The following is a 17,338-nucleotide window of genomic DNA, read 5'->3' as shown; positions in this document are numbered from 1 at the left end:
AGGAGAAAAATGGATGTCTAAAGTCATACAGAGGCTGGATCCCCTCAAACCAGGATGATTCATTGGTTGTGTGCATTTAGCGAAGGGTTTTCAGGCTTTAATCTAATTTAAATGTCAACAATAACCCCAGCAAATTTATATTTTGAATGCTTAAATCAGAGTTCCCCAACCTTTTGGGCACCAGGGACCGGTTCCGTGGAGAGAGGTTTTTCTGCGGACCGGAGGGTGTGTGGTTTTGTGTGCTGCCTGCATCCCAAGGATGGGGCTTTGCTTGTTTGTGCGGCCCGGTTGCTAGCATGCCATGGCCTGGTACTGGTCCATGGACCAGGGGTTGGGGACCCCTGGCTTAAATCACAAACCTCTGGAAGATTTTTTTGTTTTGTTTTGTTTTAAAAAAAACACAAGTTATTTGGGCCACTAGAAAGTTTTTCCTTCCTGGTATAATATATGAGAAGATAACTCTTCAAGTGGTGGTCTCTAAAAAGTTTTATAAAGCATTCTGGGATGGGTACTGCCAGAAAATAAATGATGTACAACATAAGAATTTTCCTAAATTCCAACCAGTGTTAATCGGTGGTAAAATTTGATTCAAAACAAACAATAAATTAATCTCTACATATGCAATTCATACACATGCTGCTAGTTTTTCTACCACGACAGGAAATGAAATTATAACAGCAGTCTCATGGCAACATTAAGTTGAGTTGATAAACCAGGGGATTGCATATATCTGCGTTTGCTGCAAACTATCAAGAGTCAGTTGTGTATTGTCAGACATAAGCCAAGGTTGCTTAATAAAAGCATCATTACTCATTGTTATTTCAAATTATTGTTACCATAAACATACACCATAGCCCATAAACAGCCTCCTTTGCACTGTTAGACACTACCAGCTTATCTGCAATAAAACACCTGTGATTTCTGTTAAATAGTAATAGCACACACACACACAAATACAAAATCATTAAGTGAGGAAACAAAGATTAATAATAGATATTTTCTTAATTTTGCACATGTGAATTTCCTTTGGTTGATTCAAGTGTCTGTATTCCAATAACAGAACACATAGCTTCTCTCAATCTAAAGTTAAGGAATATATATTTACAACCAATAAACATAAATTATTTTTCTCATAGTAGATTCCTCATTCTTTGCAATGTCTGAACATTTTACACTGAATGGTCTTATTGATCTCAACAACTGATACGTTTTAGTAGACATTGCACAACTTCCCAATAAGTAGAAAACATTCTAAAATTACAGAAAGGTAGACTCCCGCACATAAAGAGCAAAATTATGTTTCCCAATGAAGTATATTTTGTATGACAACACACTTCAGTCCAAATGTGTGGCTACTTGAATACCAGAATTGGAGAGATGTCAGCATTTCAAGCAACCAGAAGACTGACACAGATTTAGTGTTTCTGTAGTACAAAGTGATTCATAACACAATTCTCCATACAATAGATTAACAGGAAAGACAATTCCTGTGTTCAACTGGAAAAGCTGCACTTTTCAGTGCTGCCAAGAGCTGAAAGCGTCAACAGCTAATTCACAGCTGCAAGTGACATACAAGCTTTGAAAATTCAATGAGCTAGTCATTATTTGATGAAAAAAGTGATATGAAAAGAATACACAGGGGAGGCAGAATGGCACTTTGTGCAGTTTTCGAGCAAAATCTCCACAGTATACAACTCAATTGCATTTAGCCCCATATCAAACCTAGGCTGAGTGCTTATCCTTGTTAACGGCAATTCCCAACTCTGGGAGACAGATTTGAGCTTTTCCATGCAGTCATTCCATTATTAATTGAAAATGTTTGATTTTGCAAACACTTTTTGAAAAATAAGTCTAGCTGGCTCACCACGGTGTTTTAATTTTATCTGCTGCTTTGTTTCTTTAATATCTTTATCACTAATACTTAACAGCACAGTGGTGGTTTTAATGTTGTTTTAACTTTCTTTGATGATGTGGTTTGTGGAAGATAGGTGGGGAGGGGGGAGAAACTTGTTCTAGTAAATGGAACTAGATCAAAACTATCTGGCTTAATTGTAGAAAAAAATATTGAGGACGTTTGTAAGCTCTTGATGCTTAATTTCCCTAATACTATATAGAGCTCCAGATTTATTATAGACAATACAATAATACCTGAACTTGATAGCCAATTGAACCCTATATTTACTAGAGATGCCCCCCCCCACAAAAAAGGAAAAATGAATACAGCAGTGTGCACACACACACACACACACACACACACACACAGAAACTCTTAAGTGAGAAGTGGCATTACATTCTGGCCTCTTTGCACAAGAAGTGCTTGCTCAAAATGGTATGGGGTTTCCTGCCTGAGCAGGGGGTTGGACTAGATGACCTCCAAGGTCCCTTCCAACTTTATTATTATTATTATTATTATTATTATTATTATTATTATTATTATTATTATTATTATTATTATTATTATGACAGTTTTTCAAATTCTGGGAACAAAATTATAATAAACCTTGCCCTCTGCCACTATCTGCTCTTATTTAAAATATGTCAAAATTTATCCTTTAACAGATGCAGGAACACACCTATTATGTAGATATTATCCTACTGAGGATGATGATTACAAGTCCCAGAATCCCCAACAAATAGTCCCATTCTCAGTTCCTGGTGGAAGAAGATGCTCCACTAAAAGCTTTAAACACTCAGTACTGCTGTCTTTGCTAAGTTTATGCATCCTTTGGCAAGGAGAAGTATTGAGAGTATAGAGCAGGGGTCCCGAACCCCCGGTCCGTGGACCAGTACCAGGCCGTGGCATGCCAGCAACCGGTCCGCACAAACAAGCAAAGCCCCGTCTGTGGGATGCAGGCAGCACACAAAACCATGTACCTCATGGTCCGCCGAAAAACCTCTCTCCACGGAACCGTTCCCTGGTGCCCAAAAGGTTGGGGACCTCTGGCACAGAATATCACACTAGCACTAAGTAGCAACTGATTCTCATCTTAAGAGCTCCATAAAGGGAACTTCTATGGAGCATGTTCAGTTCCAATTGTTGTCCTACTTAAAAACTCATGATTATACACAGCTTATGATTGGACGTTAATTATATACAAATAATTTTGTTTAGTTTTGATGCCAAAGCAAAATCAAACCAAACATAGCTAGTAAACCGACCTCAATTGGTTCCGCAGGTATTTTCAATTTGGGCAAATTGGTCTTGATGTTGGTTTTTAAATTTGTTATTTTTCCATAGGGCCGTTCCTGGTATTCCTCTGGCAGTGGCTTGAGTTCGGGTGACTCATCTGGAGCCTGGTCTTGGCCATCCATTGGTCTAACGTAGGCAGTGGGTTTCTGTTGTATTGCACTGGTTTTTGATAAGGATGACGGAAATGCCTGGCTGGAAAGCTGAGCATTGACTGCTACAGTAGCGGTCAAAGTGTCCTCATTTTCATTATCATGTGTGCTGGTCAGGAACTCCTGAGATGTGGAGCTACTTTGCCCATGCTTTTTGATCTTACTGTTGTGGGATCTGGAACTGACACACTGGCCGGAATGTAGAGGGGACAAAGGCGGTACAGGAGAAGACAATGTAGACAATAAAGGAGAAAGTTCCATAAGTGAAGGTTGTGCCTCAGGTGCAGTAGATTTTTCAGTGTACTTTTTACTTTTCTGCTGATATCTACCACTTTGTAGTCCTTCAGTCTTGCAGCTCTTTGCTGGACCTGGCTTCTGATAGCTAGACAATCCAGCACTTTGTGAGGCTGGCTCCACCCTTGAGTGAATTTTTGAGTAGGAGCTGCCCACAGCTGGAACATCTGAGCTAAGAGGTCCCACGTGTTTGTGATGATGGCTGTGGTTCTGGAATGGGGTACCAGTCTTTTCAGAAAAGAGAGGGTGATCTACTTTATGAGGAGGGAGCAGAGGCATGACACTTGTAGGGATCCCTATAAAATTCTGATAGAACTGGTTGACGATGAGCTCTTTCATCTCTTCATAATTGCCAAACATTTTCTGAATTCGGCTAGACAGTTCATCAGCTTTGTTAATCTGAAATGAGAAAGAATGCCAAGGAAAAAAAAGCAGTGAAAAAAAAAACAGGAAGAGCAAGAAAAAGCAGAAATAAGGTTCGAAGCTATGAATTAAGGCCAAACAGCTGCTTGTCCATCAGCCTAAGATCTCACTTTTCAACAATCAATTTGCAACAATAGCTCAGGTTTTCTAACAACCTGCAAACTACAACGGCTTGCAGTGTGTTCTTTGTGCGAAGGTGCAATGTCATGCAACAAACATTTCTCCGCTTCCTCCAGCAATCCTTTTGAGGGTATGCTCAGCCTTTGTAACACATTGCTGTTAAGGGAGAGGAGAGTACTAGAGTCCCAGACGGATATTTCTATTTTTTGAGGCAATAACCCAAAAATAGATGGAAAAGAAATGGCACCACAGATTCAATAAAATCTAAATATAGGTACTTTAGTACTTATGTGGCGACAAAAAAGGTAAATATTCCATGCATTTGAAAAAGTATTTTGCATCTCTTTTGTATTCACTGACCAGAACAGCAGGAAAAAGAGAAAACGCTCTTTTATCTTGATAAATCATTGGTCTATATCAGGGGTAGTCAACCTTGGCTCTTTTATGACTCGTGGACTTCAACTCCCAGAATTCCTGAGCCAGCACTACCCCTGGTCTATATAGAACTGGAATTTCAAAGTTTGAGGGTATGTGTGTGTGTGGGGGGGGCAATCTAATCTCCACAGTGATGATACTCCAAAAGGAGGGAGCCATCACGGAGAAGACCCTTCTTCTGGGTCCCGCCAGATGAACCTCCTTAGGAGAGAGGGACCACAACATTCCCTGCCTCTCCAGTCTGGTGGGTTGGGTGAATGTAACCAGGAAGAGACGTTCCTTCAAATATCCTAGCCACGTAGCGCTTTAAAGGTGACAACCAGCACCTTGAATTGCACCCAAAAGCAAACTGGCAACCAATGCAGCTCCTGCAAAAGAGACGACAAATGTGCACACCTGGGTCTGCACAAAACCACGTGGGCCGCTGTGTTTTTGAACCAATTGGAGCTTCTGAATGCTTTTCATGGGCAGCCCCATGTAGAGCATATTGCAACAGTCGAGATCGGAGGTGACTTGGATAAAGGCCTTAAGTTTTGTAAAAGCTTAAGCCACCCATACTGTGTGCTGCAAAGGACACTGGCTTAGCATGAAGGATAGACCAAATCTAACTTTCAAATCCTCTTGTAACAAAGAGGCTAACTGGAAAAATATAGAACAGGGCTTTTCAACCAGTGGTACAGGTACCACCTGCGGTACATTGGCACCTGGCAGGTGGTACGCGACCATCCTAGAAAAGTGGTAGCGGGGGAGGGGAATGAGCTGAACTGGTGGCAGCACTGCATAATCCTGAGAGAGATGGCTGGAACTGCAGGGCTGTCAGGGCTCAGCGGAAGTGCCAGGATCAGTGCTTGTTCGGGACTGTCAGGGCTCAGTGGAAGCACCAGGATCAGCGCCAGGCTCCAGCTGGAGCTCAGCGCTGATCCTGGTGCTTCCACTGAGCCCAGAAGAAGCGCCAATCAGCTGGAATGTTGCAGCATCTCCAGGGTCTTGTGATTTACATTCAGATGCTTGGCAACTGATTCATATTTATGACGGTCACAGTGTCCCCAGGGTCATGTGAAGTGACCAAAACCTGCTGCAACCACCCAGCAGACGGGGGGAATAAAAACCAACCCCCCCCACCCCACCCCCGCTGCCAATCCTCAACAGAAATGCTCACAACAATGAAAACCTCGGACAGAAGGAAGAGCGCTGCCGGGCGGGCGGGCAGGTGTCTTGCTCAGCTGTGGCTTGGGGGGGCACTTTTTTCAGTGCCATTGTAACTTCAAACCATCACTAAGCGAACTATTGTAAGTCGAGGACTACCTGTACTTTATCACTTTTTTCTTTCTTTTTTTTTGGGTCATCAAGTTTTTGACCCCTTGCTAGGCGACTGGTGGTACTCGGATGTTGCCATATCCTAAAAGTGGTACAATGGGTGAAAAGGTTGAAAAGCCCTGATATAGAACTATAAGCTCCCTCTATGGTATAATGGAGATATGCTATGGATACCTTGTAAGGCGCTCCAAAAAGGGGAATATCTGCGGGGAACGCTTCTCTCTCCTGATGAGCTTCCTGATTTCGCCTTTCTTTTGCTTGAATGCGGAGCAAATTTCTCTCTTCATTGTACAAGCTGTTGGGAGAGCAAGCATTTCATCATGAAAGCAACACATTTTTCAACTGACATTTTTAAGAATTTCAAAGGAAGTTGGGTAATTCAGCAACTCAGGAAACTGGCACATAACGGTTAGCCTCACAGCACCGCATATATCCACTTATCTATGGACATACATGTAGATATGCAGAAAAACCCTTTGGGAAAAAATAGCAAATCTCTAAAATGGCAGCATTTCTCAAGGTTACCAAGTCATTGTTCAATGTGGCTTTGTAAGTTTTAAGGTTACATATCTCTTCATGAGGTTCTTCATTTCAGCCACTTCTTGGACTCAACGCTTTAGGAAATAATAGCTTTCACGCTCACAGCTCACAAAGGTGAATGGAAGAGGTTAATACTCTAAATTGAATAAAGAAGAGTTGCTTACTATAGCAATACAAGATCTAGTTCAGTTCTGAAACTTACACAACTTGTCTGACAAAGTAGGCAATTGGGTAGAGGTAAGGAATGTTATGATATATGCAACAGCTTCTTGGCTTTTCTAAACCTTACACAACTTCTACATCTACCTTAACAAATTTCACAACAGCTGTCTTTGTGTCTTAAGGCATAAGAATATCCAAGAAGAATGAACGTCCTCTTATTTACACACTCACAAAAAATATTTATTGCTCTCCTACATTATACAAGTTCACTCTTAAATGCTGCTCTATTTCCAATCTTTAAGAAAAGATTGTCAAGCTATTTTCCAAGGAGCCTGCAGGCAGGAGAAGAAGCAACGGATGGAAACTAATCAAGGAGAGAAGCAACCTAGAAGTAAGGAGAAACTTCCTGACAGTTAGAACAATTAACCAATGGAACAAACTGCCTCCAGAAGCGGTGAATGCTCCAACACTGGAAGTTTTTAAGAAGAGACTGGACAGCCATTTGTCCGAAATGGTGTAGGGTTTCCTGCCTGAGCAGGGATTGGACTCGATGACCTCCAAGGTCCCTTCCAACTTTATTATTATTATTATTATTATTATTATTATTATTATTATTATTATTATTATTATTATTATTATTATTAAAGAAAAAAGAAATGGATTCTGCAATTTCCCCATGGTTTTCTGTGAGTGAATGAACTGACGTTTTCCCTTCTAATGCTTTATTCACACGGAAGCCGCGCCCACCCCATTGCCGGCAATGGCAAAACAGTCCCGATACGTTGTGCAACGTCACTTGTCTGAAATGGTATAGAGTCTCCTGCTTGAGCAGGGGGTTGGACTAGAAGACCTCCAAGGTCCCTTCCAGCTCTATTCTGATTGGTATTTCCCAGTTGCAATGTATGGATGTGAAAGTTGGACCATAAGAAAGGCTGAGCATCAAAGAATTGAGGCCTTTGAACTATGGTGCTGGAGAAGACTCCTGTGAGTCCCTTGGACTGCAAGGCATTCAAACCGGTCAGTCCTAGAAGAGATCAACCCCGACTGCTCTTTAGAAGGCCAGATCCTGAAGTTGAAACTCAAATACCGGTACTTTGGCCCCCTAATGAGAAGGAAGGACTCACTGGAGAAGGGCCTAATGCTGGGAAAGACTGAGGGCAAGAGAAGAAGGGCACGACAGAGAACGAGGTGGCTGGATGGAGTCACTGAAGCAGTAGGCGTGAACTTAAATGGACTCCAGAAGATGGTAGAGGACAGGAAGGCCTGGAGGAACATTGTCCATGGGGCCGTGATGGGTCGGATACGACTTCGCAATTAACAACAACAAATGCTATTACAGTTTTTAGAACAGCATTTATTTGTTGGGGGGGGGACATTTCATAAGTAAAAAGCATGCAGGATAGCCCTGATCTATGGCATCTTTCTCCCTCCATATATATCCTTCAGTTTTCCAGCTCTCCTCCCAATGCAAATGTTGACCACTTAGAAAGCAAATTACAAATGGTAGCCAACTGCTCTCTGAAAAGAGGCTCAGTTTTCATCCACCATAATGAAATTTCAATGTTTTCTTAAGCTCCTACCCTAACATAAAGGCATGGTTTGTCAGCATTTTTCTTGCAGAGATCATGAAAGCTGTAACAAATCCTGTTCCCCAAACAATGGCCTCTTTTGGTTTTTCATCCTTGGATTGAGTGTGCAGTTTTACTACATGCAGGGTAGGGAAAATGGAGCTGCAGTCTTTTCAATCATTTTCAGTGCAAGCAAGTTAATTGAAAAAGCCTCCGAATGTTGATATATATGTGAACCTTATCCTTTAAATCAACTCCTTTATCCACACACAGGAGAAACTGACAGAGATGCAATATCAGGAAAAACAAGGTTATGTAAGAAACCTGGCATGGTTTTATGGGAACCACAATCTGATCTGTACTTTTCTTCTGCTTTCAATATTTTTTGCTATATTAATTTACAACACCTAGTGGTGCTAATACTGCAGCATTCAGCCAACCTTGACTGATCTTGAAAAAAAGACTAAAGAGATTCAGATGAACAGGATGGGTGACTACCAGAACCCTAAATTAGACTGAAAAGTTTTTTTAAAAATATTAAAATACTTGGAAAAGACAGTAGAAAACCAATTCCACAATATTGCCTAGGGGAAAAAAGCATCCATGTAGTTATCAGAATTGAGCTGAACTGAAAAGGGGGACAGCTTTACCAATTTTAGAGGTGTAAATTAATCAGTAAGGATTCTCAGGTTTTATTGAGTTCAGCAACATTAATATCTATGGTTAAGATTGCAATTGAAGGCTGGGGGCAGGGGGGGGGAGGAAAGCTGATCACATGTTCTGGCTTCAACCTAATCCTACAGAGTGGATTACATGGTTTTTTAAATTATTGGTGTCGGATTAAATTCATAAAAGTTTTACTAAAGACACTGGGTAGACATCCGGAATGTTTTCACGATGAAGTGGCTTCTTTCCAATTTCTTAGTGCCAACTACAGCCCTTTTTTAAAAAAAAAAACAACCTCCCTTTTCACGACCCTGTAATCCCTTAATTCGGGGTAGAGTCAGGGCGACTGGATAGAGCTGAAGGGCTGGATGCCCTTCCTGACGCCACGCGGCGTTCATAGCAGGCATTTTTTCTTTGCGCCCTACGAGAGAAACATCTGCTACTACCTAGGATTGAACTCTCAACCTTCCAAGTGGGAAGTGAGCATCTTCATCACCAGGCCACTACACAGCTCATGACTCGTGTAGTAAAACTGCACATTCTACTGATCAAAATTGCATTAATGAATGCAGTGACGGTTAGCAAGTTTATTTTTTGTCCATCAAATTGTGCCTGCACGAAGGTATAATAACTCACAGAATTATCAACAGTGATGGCAAACTGAGATTGTAGTTATCATTAAATAATTTTAGCTCACCTTTTTACTCCCAACAGGCAAGTTTATTCCCTATAGCAGTGATGGCAAACCTTTTAGAGACCGAGTGCCCAAACCGCAACCCAAAACCCACTTATGCATCGTTGGGTGCCGAGTGGGTGTGGCCCATTGGGTGGATGTGGCCCATTGGGTGGGTGTGGCCCATTGGGTGGGCATGGCTGCGGTGGTAATGGCAGACTGGGTGGGACTAAAAAGTTCAATCAATCAATTCCAACTTTGCAAGATCTGTTTTTTTCCCCGTGAGAAGTTGAAAATGACTGATTGATTGAACCTTTTTTTTTTTGTACCCAGCAGTGGAGGCCTAAAGCGAAAAGGTTTTATAAAACCCAGCTGAAGGCCTAGGACTGGGGCGACGACGCACGTGCCCACAGAGAGGGCTCTGAGTGCCGCCTCTGGCACCCGTGCCATAGGTTCGCCACCACTGCCCTATAGTCAAAATAACCCAATGCAAAATTTCTGCATATTCATCTGCTCTCCTCTATTCCCCTCTTGATAATAATCCCATAATATTGAGGTTAGGCTAATAAAATAGTCCTATTCATAACTACTGAAAGTGGTTGCCATAAAGAGCTTTCTTTCAAAAGGCTACTCTAATCACTACATATCAATGCTTTTCAACTGTCATTATTTCTAAAAAAAAAACTAACAAATTAACTACCAGTGTCTCAGCTTGGGAAACACTTGGTGAGATTTTCATGCTAGCAGAATCTTATTAATAAAGACAATTTTTGTTCCCTGCAACTTGATCCATTCCTAAGTCCTCATTTACACCATCTATTTTCTACACTTCCCCCAAAAGATCACGCAGTTGGGCGTTTAGAATAGGAACCTCTTTTTAATCACTGCGCAAACATTCAATCTTCTTCTACAAACAGGTCCCCATGTTCTACTGCAATCTTTGATTGGGGGGAGAGAATATTATTTGCTATTTGGATGCATTTTCCTATCAATGTGACCGTTTTATTGTGTTAGTTCTTACGCACAAATACAGTAGTTAATGGTTGCTTTGAATATTTTTTTAAACAGAAAAACTAAGGTATAAGTATTCCACTTTTAAAAAAAACCAAGAATTCGATATGAATAGAAATTACATTCTTTTGCTAGACCAATTTCCTCCTATTTTCATTTTTAGAATACTTAGGTATTTTCCAACATTGGAAGTTTATTAGTATAGTCCACTGGTTACAGGATGGTGACAAATTCAAGGCACCTGGGATGATCTCACCACAGCCACACCAGAAGCAGTTAGATGGTTAGCTTATTTAGATATTGAATTATAACATCCATTCTACGGTGATTTTATTATGGTTTCATCTTAATTTAATATTTTATCTCCTATATTGTGTGTGTGTGTGTATTTGTTGATGCTTTATTTAAGATAAATTTGTGTATCAGTGACTGCATGAACTTTGTAGATGCCATATGCTAAATAAATAAAATAAAATGGTTACAGGACAAAGTAAATAATTCACCTGAATTCAGGCTAGATAAGGAACATTTACTATAACCTTCCTACTGGTAAAGAGGAATTGTTCTCTTCTGCAATAGCAATGAGGGTAATGGCATATAAACTAGTTGGATTTAATATGTTGGATGTAACTAGTTGGATTTCTAGTTGGATGTAATATGTTGCTGTCTGGGATATAGTTATAGATCAGGGGTCTTCAAACTTGGCCCTTTTATGACTTGTGGACTTCAACTCCCAGAATTCCTCAGCCAGGCACGCTGGCTGAGGAATTCTGGGAGTTGAAGTCCACAACTCATAAAAGGGCCACGTTTGAAGACCCCTGTTATAGATATTTCATTTGTCACATCTGAAGGTCATCTCTCAGGATATCTTACATACTGAGAAAGAAGAGGAAGTTCCAATACTCAATCTACACAAAATGGCACACCCACAGCAAATATGTACAAATCAGTAACATTATAAACAACCTTTTCAAGAGAAGACTTAAGCTTTTCTGTACTGTGCCAATTTTAGATGATGTGGGATTGAAAAAAAAACTACAACCATTCAAGACACCAAAAGGCTGCAATTTGACTGCACAGTCCACTCAGAGGCAAAGGAACTATTTTCTGCTTCAAAATGACAGGGGTTTTCAAATAATAAGCAAATATGGAAAAAGAACACTGTTTATTGAAGGCTCAAGACTGAAATTTGAACGAACGGTTTCATAGCACAAATAGTAACATTAACCAAAACTGGGGTGGAAAATAGCGTAGAGATGAACTAGCCACCAGCTTAAAGCCAAGACTGGCTTAAATTCTCCATCTCCCTCCCTCGTTTGCTTCTTAATGAAGAATATGGGTAATGATTATGTGCCATAAAGTTACTTGGCAACCATACAGATAAGATTTTTCTCCAGGATAAAATGAGGGATATCACCGATGTGTCTTTTATGAAAAGATATAGTTACTGCCTCAAATTTTAATTCAAGTAACTTATTGCCTGTAGAAGGAACCAACTTGCCACGGCTAATTTGCCATGGCCATCTCGCCATGGCCATCTCACCATAGGACAATCCCCATGGGATAACTCAACACAATAAATGTTATTCTCCACTGTTTCTTTGACATTATTTCCATTGATAAAAATGGAAAAATAATGTTGAAGAAACAGTGGCATGTAACATTTACTGTGTTGAGGTATCCTGCGTGGATTGTCCTCTGGCGGGTTGGCCACGGTGAGTTGTCCCATTGTGAGTTAGCCGTGGCAAGATGGCTGCGGCTCTTCTTACACAAAATAAGGTAAGTCTCTACCTCAGGGGTAACTCAATTTCATTGAGGGCCGCATCAGCATTGCGGTTGCCCTTGGGGGGCTGGGTGGGTGTGGCCAGGGTGGGTGCAGCCTACTGGGTGGCCGTGAATGGAGTGGGCGTGGCCTACTGGGTGGGCGTGGCCAGCTCTACATCGTTCGCGTCAAGGGTGCCTGTGGGGGCCTGGGCAGGAGTGGGACAGATCTGAGGGTCTCTGGCAGAAGGGGGTGGGACCGGGGCAAGCGCCAAGGCATGGTCCATTTCTTCATTCCTCACATAGGGTGACACCTCCCCAGCATGCACCCAGGGGGCGGGGCCAACGCGGCAGGGGCTGGTTCCTCGCTGTTTCTGGCCGGACTTGTGGAGCTAAGACTGAACGCGTTTCAGCATAAATGGCCACAACAAAATTGTACATTGGCTCCCGGCTGGCCTGGGCCAGCGCCAAGGCAGCGGGGGGGGGCGTTCCCTCACTGTTTCCAGGATGGCTTCGCGGGCCACATGAAACCATTTCGCGGGCCGCATCCGGCCCCCGGGCCTTGTGTTTGACATGTCTGCTCTACCTACATGATTTCCATATGTCTGCCTTGCCACCACCATGCTGCATTAAAGACACGATAGAAAAAGGAAATGAAGCCAAAGCTTTGCTGTGTTTAGAATATAGCTGCCATACTAAAATAAGCAAGAAACACAATTAACTCTTCCCATTCCCCCCCAGACACACATCCTCCAAAAGGTAAGAAAAAGCCCAACCATGTATGTATTAAGTGTTCTTACAGACTTTTGGCAAAAGAAGAAAGGGATGGAATGGGGCGAGGAAGTAATACAGGCAAAATTAAAACCAGTTAAGAAACAATGCATAACAAATATTTGAGTGGAATAGAGTAAGTGATCTTACCTCATTTTATTTTTTAATTTGCAATATATGTGTGTTTGTGTGTATATTTACAAGTCAAATCAATGTTACATTTTTATTTAATGTGACAGCTCTACAAGTGGAAGAAAAACTCAAAAACTAAAAGCTGTGATTGTATGAGCATATATAAAATAGAAAAACAATAATCTACTGTTAATTTTTCTGTATAAACAATTTTGGCTGGTTGAAAACCTTGAAGCACTATTGCATAACACATGTTTTTTTATATGTAAATATATACTGAATAAAGCCTTCCATTTTTCCATTTTTCTTTCAGATACCCAAATGCTAAAGAAATAATTTTCCAAAATTGTATTTCATGCATTGTATTTTAGCATACAGAAACTGACAGCTGTGGCACATGCATAAATTTAGGAGACTTGAGGCATATTAAGCTAAGGATTAATTTGCTTTTCAGAAAACCAGTCTGTCATTTACTCGGGAACTAACATTAAGATGTCAAAGGTCAGTGAGAAAAATTGAACCGTAGCCATTAAGAGCAGCATGTTACTGCAAAGTAGAATTTTCTGAAGTGTGTCTGGCACTCTCGATACTGCAATTCTGTTAAACTTTTAAAATACAGTTTTTCATCCACTCTATTTATAGCTTTATTTATTGGCTTTATTTTTTGTAATCGTTACAATTTTCTCTTCATTTTGCGTATTGTTGCAGCAACTGTGGGCAGCATGCAGAATAATGAAAAGATAATACAAAATGATTGAAATTAAGAAAGGTTAAATAAAGACCCAAATCCCAGGAGACTGGTGACATGGGGATGAGGATCTTCTTCCAATCCCATCAGCCACCCCTTGTATTGAGCATCCCATCAGGGTCCCAGATCAGCTGGCAGAGCTAGATTTTAAGGCTCTTCAGGAAGATCAGGAATGTAGGGGCCAATCTCACCTCCACTGGAAGAATATTCCAAAGTTTGGGGGCCACAGCAGAAAAGACTCTTCTGGACCCCCCAGCTGAAATTCTTTGGTAGATGGGGTGCGAAGTAGGCCTCTTCCGGTGGAGTGAGTGAGACAGACCAATCCACATTGAGGCCAGATGGCTCCTCAGATATCCTGGACTCATGCCATAAAGGGCATTGTGATGTTACGATAAAGGGCATCATGATTTTAACATTATTGTATAATTTTTGTTGTGTGCCCAGTTTATTAATGGCCATTAGTTTCATTCTTGCCGCAGTGAAGAAAAGAAAGATAGAACTTGTGAGGAAACAAATACACATACTGTTTCTGGTCAAATACACCGCACCTTTTCCTGCTGAAGATTCAAAAATAAATAACAGCAGAAAACCATTAAACATGATGAATTCTCACTACAAGCTATACCCTACCATGAGAAGCACTAGAGTTAGATTTCTCAAAAACATCTCTTCCGTCTTTTCAGAAAAGCCAGGGTTGTTTGAAAAATAAAACAAAATTCCTACTGATATTTATCATGAGATGAGCCATCCACACTTGTTTCTTACTGAAATCTTGATGGAGACTTCTAGCAATGAGAAGTCACCATTTAAAATGTTTGTACAACTTCTGATGCAGATGTGAATTCAGTCTCATTTCCTTGCTGCTTTTTCATCTAGCAGTCAAGGTGACCATCTGCTCTTCTCTCCCTGAAGCTTGGCTAAGCCTCTCCTCACAATGTTCATGGATATTATCTTGGCATAGCAAGATTAAGAAATGCCCTCTAGGTATTCCTGGACTGTTTCGCGTATGAGGTACCTTTTACTGTGGCTGTGTAGATATACTGTAAAACATAACACACTGGATAGTCTAGAGAAAAGAAGGACATGATAGTAGTATTCCAGTATTTGAGAGGCTGCCACAAAAAGAAGAGGGACAATTTATTTTCCAAAGCACTAGAGGGTAGGACAAGAAACAATGGATGGAAACTAATCAAGGAGAGAAGCAACCTGGAATTAAGGAGAAACTTCCTGACAGTGAGGTAAATTAACCAGTAGAACAGCTTGCCTTCAGAGGTTGTGGGTGCTTCATCACTGGAGGTTTTTAAGAACAGTCTATATGGTCACTTGTCTGAAATGGTATAGACTCCCCTGCTTGAGCCGGGGGTTAGACTAGAAGACCTCCAAGGTCACTTCCAGCTCTATTCTGACCGATTAACAAAACTGAAAAGATTCAGTATTTCACAACCTGCTGTAAATGAGGAAAGTGGATATAGTGCGTAAAAGGCTGGCTGGCGAACCTGGATGAGGAATAGCACAGCTTGGATCTTGTTTAGCCTGCAAGGGCAACTTCTCCACAGAAATGCAAATCACAGAGAAACACAAGCTTAAAGTACTTAAGTGGCAAAATTATCTTTTAAAAAGAACAAAACAAAGATTACACTAGCCTAAGTTTTTATAAGCTTAGAGCAAAATGCTTTGTTTCCTAGATCTCTTCTTCCGGTGAGGTGAAGAAAAAAACAGGTATAAATCAAAAGAAGGAGTGCAGAGTCACTGAGGTTGAAGACACTTGAATTTTGTTATATAGATAGAAAATAGAAATAGACTGTAGACTCAAATGAAATTTATCAGGGGCCAGAAGCTTTCAGTGTTGTACTGCTGAGCTGGAGAAACAAAACAAAATCTAAACATCTTAATACATCTCTGGAATGATCACATTTCTCTATTGGCTACTAAATCCTATGCAGATTGTTGTTAGTTGCGAAGTCGTGTCCGACCCATCGCAACCCCATGGACGACGTTTCCTCCAGGCCTTCCTGTCCTCTACCACCTTCTGATAGTAAGTAGTTAAAAAAGGTGTAAATGAAAAACTATGCAAAAAAGGGGGGAAGGATGGGCCATCCTAGGGGACTGTGTGAGAGAGAAAGGGAAACTGGAAATGTTTAACTTACTCTTCTGTGTGTAAAATAATTAAAATTGAGATAGACTGATTGACGGAGGTGGGGGTCTTAGAAAGGGGAAGGCATCTCCAGGCATTGTGCCCAGACTCATGGAATAGGCTTTTAAGGATTTATCTTTTGTTGGATCAGTTTGCTGGGTTTCGGGAACAAAATATATTGTATCTCAGCAGGGCTGTTCAAAAACAAAACAGAGAAGGGAAAGTGCAGAATACAAAGAATGGAATGTGCTTACATTCAGTCAAACGGGGAGGGTTAATTAGCACATCAAAGGTGCAGGACAACAAAAGAAAAAAAAATATCTGAAGCAAGCAGTCAGCTTGATAAGAGAGTTGGGGGTGATCAAATATTTACAGGGCTGTCACCCTTTTGTCTTTCACTCCCTATTTCCCCAGATCGCCTCCATCCTTAACTGCTGCAGTGACTGACAGGGCATTGAATAGAAGCTTCCTCCCACATTGCTGCTTCTTGGGTATACTGTATTGGGCGAGAAAAATAGCTTGTCTGACAGCTATTAAGTGTAGGAGGACTCTGCCAAAAGGAACAGGAACAAAAAAAAGCAGCAGGCCAGCTCTGTGCATCGCTCTCTGTTTATAGCATAGGTCCTTAACTGAAGGCCTAGCCCTGCATGCAGCATCCAGAGTCGCTTTGGGTGGTGAGATGGGCACCATATATAATAAAAATAAACAAACTAATAAGTAAGTTCAGGCCCCTAAGTTTGAGGTGCAGAGACTGGTGAATCAGGCAACGTACATTTTTGCAGTATTTTTTTAATCTATATTATAATATTATATTATATTATATTATATTATATTATATTATATTATATTATATTATATTATATTATATTATATTATATTATATTATATTATATTATAATATTATATTATATTATATTATATTATATTATATTATATTATATTATATTATATTATATTATATTATATTATATTATTATATTAATTATATTATTATAAAATAAAAATAAAAATGTAAATGTTCGTTTGTTCAAAATCTTAAATCTTCGAAAGTTCTTCACCGATTGCTTTGAAATTTTGACACAACGTTGCATTCGAATACGCGCGTGTTTGTATATACCTACTATTATATAGATGTCACACCTGTGACAGGCATTGTGAAATTAAACATATTAGAAACGTGCGCTTTGTCTTTTCTTTCTTTTCCATTTAACCAGACTGAGCCACAGCAACGCGTGGCCGGGTAC

The 17,338-nt window shown here is 40.6% G+C and overlaps 1 protein-coding gene across 1 annotated transcript in view; it reads right to left on the bottom strand.

Annotated features, from left to right (window-relative positions):
• Positions 1-3,108: 3,108 nt before the first annotated feature.
• The window catches only part of LOC114923036 (AF4/FMR2 family member 1-like), a 71,026-nt gene continuing 56,796 nt past the window's right edge, over positions 3,109-17,338 (bottom strand). The window contains exons 3-4 of the mRNA XM_029285428.1: positions 6,103-6,223; positions 3,109-4,032 (exon numbers count right to left, since the gene is read on the bottom strand). Coding sequence (XP_029141261.1) covers positions 3,109-4,032; positions 6,103-6,223 — 1,045 coding nt within the window. The remainder of the gene's footprint in view (positions 4,033-6,102; positions 6,224-17,338) is intronic.

The sequence above is a fragment of the Protobothrops mucrosquamatus genome, unplaced genomic scaffold (assembly GCF_001527695.2).
Source record: "Protobothrops mucrosquamatus isolate PMUCROS unplaced genomic scaffold, P.Mucros_1.0 scaffold1667, whole genome shotgun sequence".
Taxonomy (NCBI): Eukaryota; Metazoa; Chordata; class Lepidosauria; order Squamata; family Viperidae; genus Protobothrops; species Protobothrops mucrosquamatus.
Note: the sequence above shows the minus strand (reverse complement) of the source record. Positions and strands in the feature narration are given on the sequence as shown.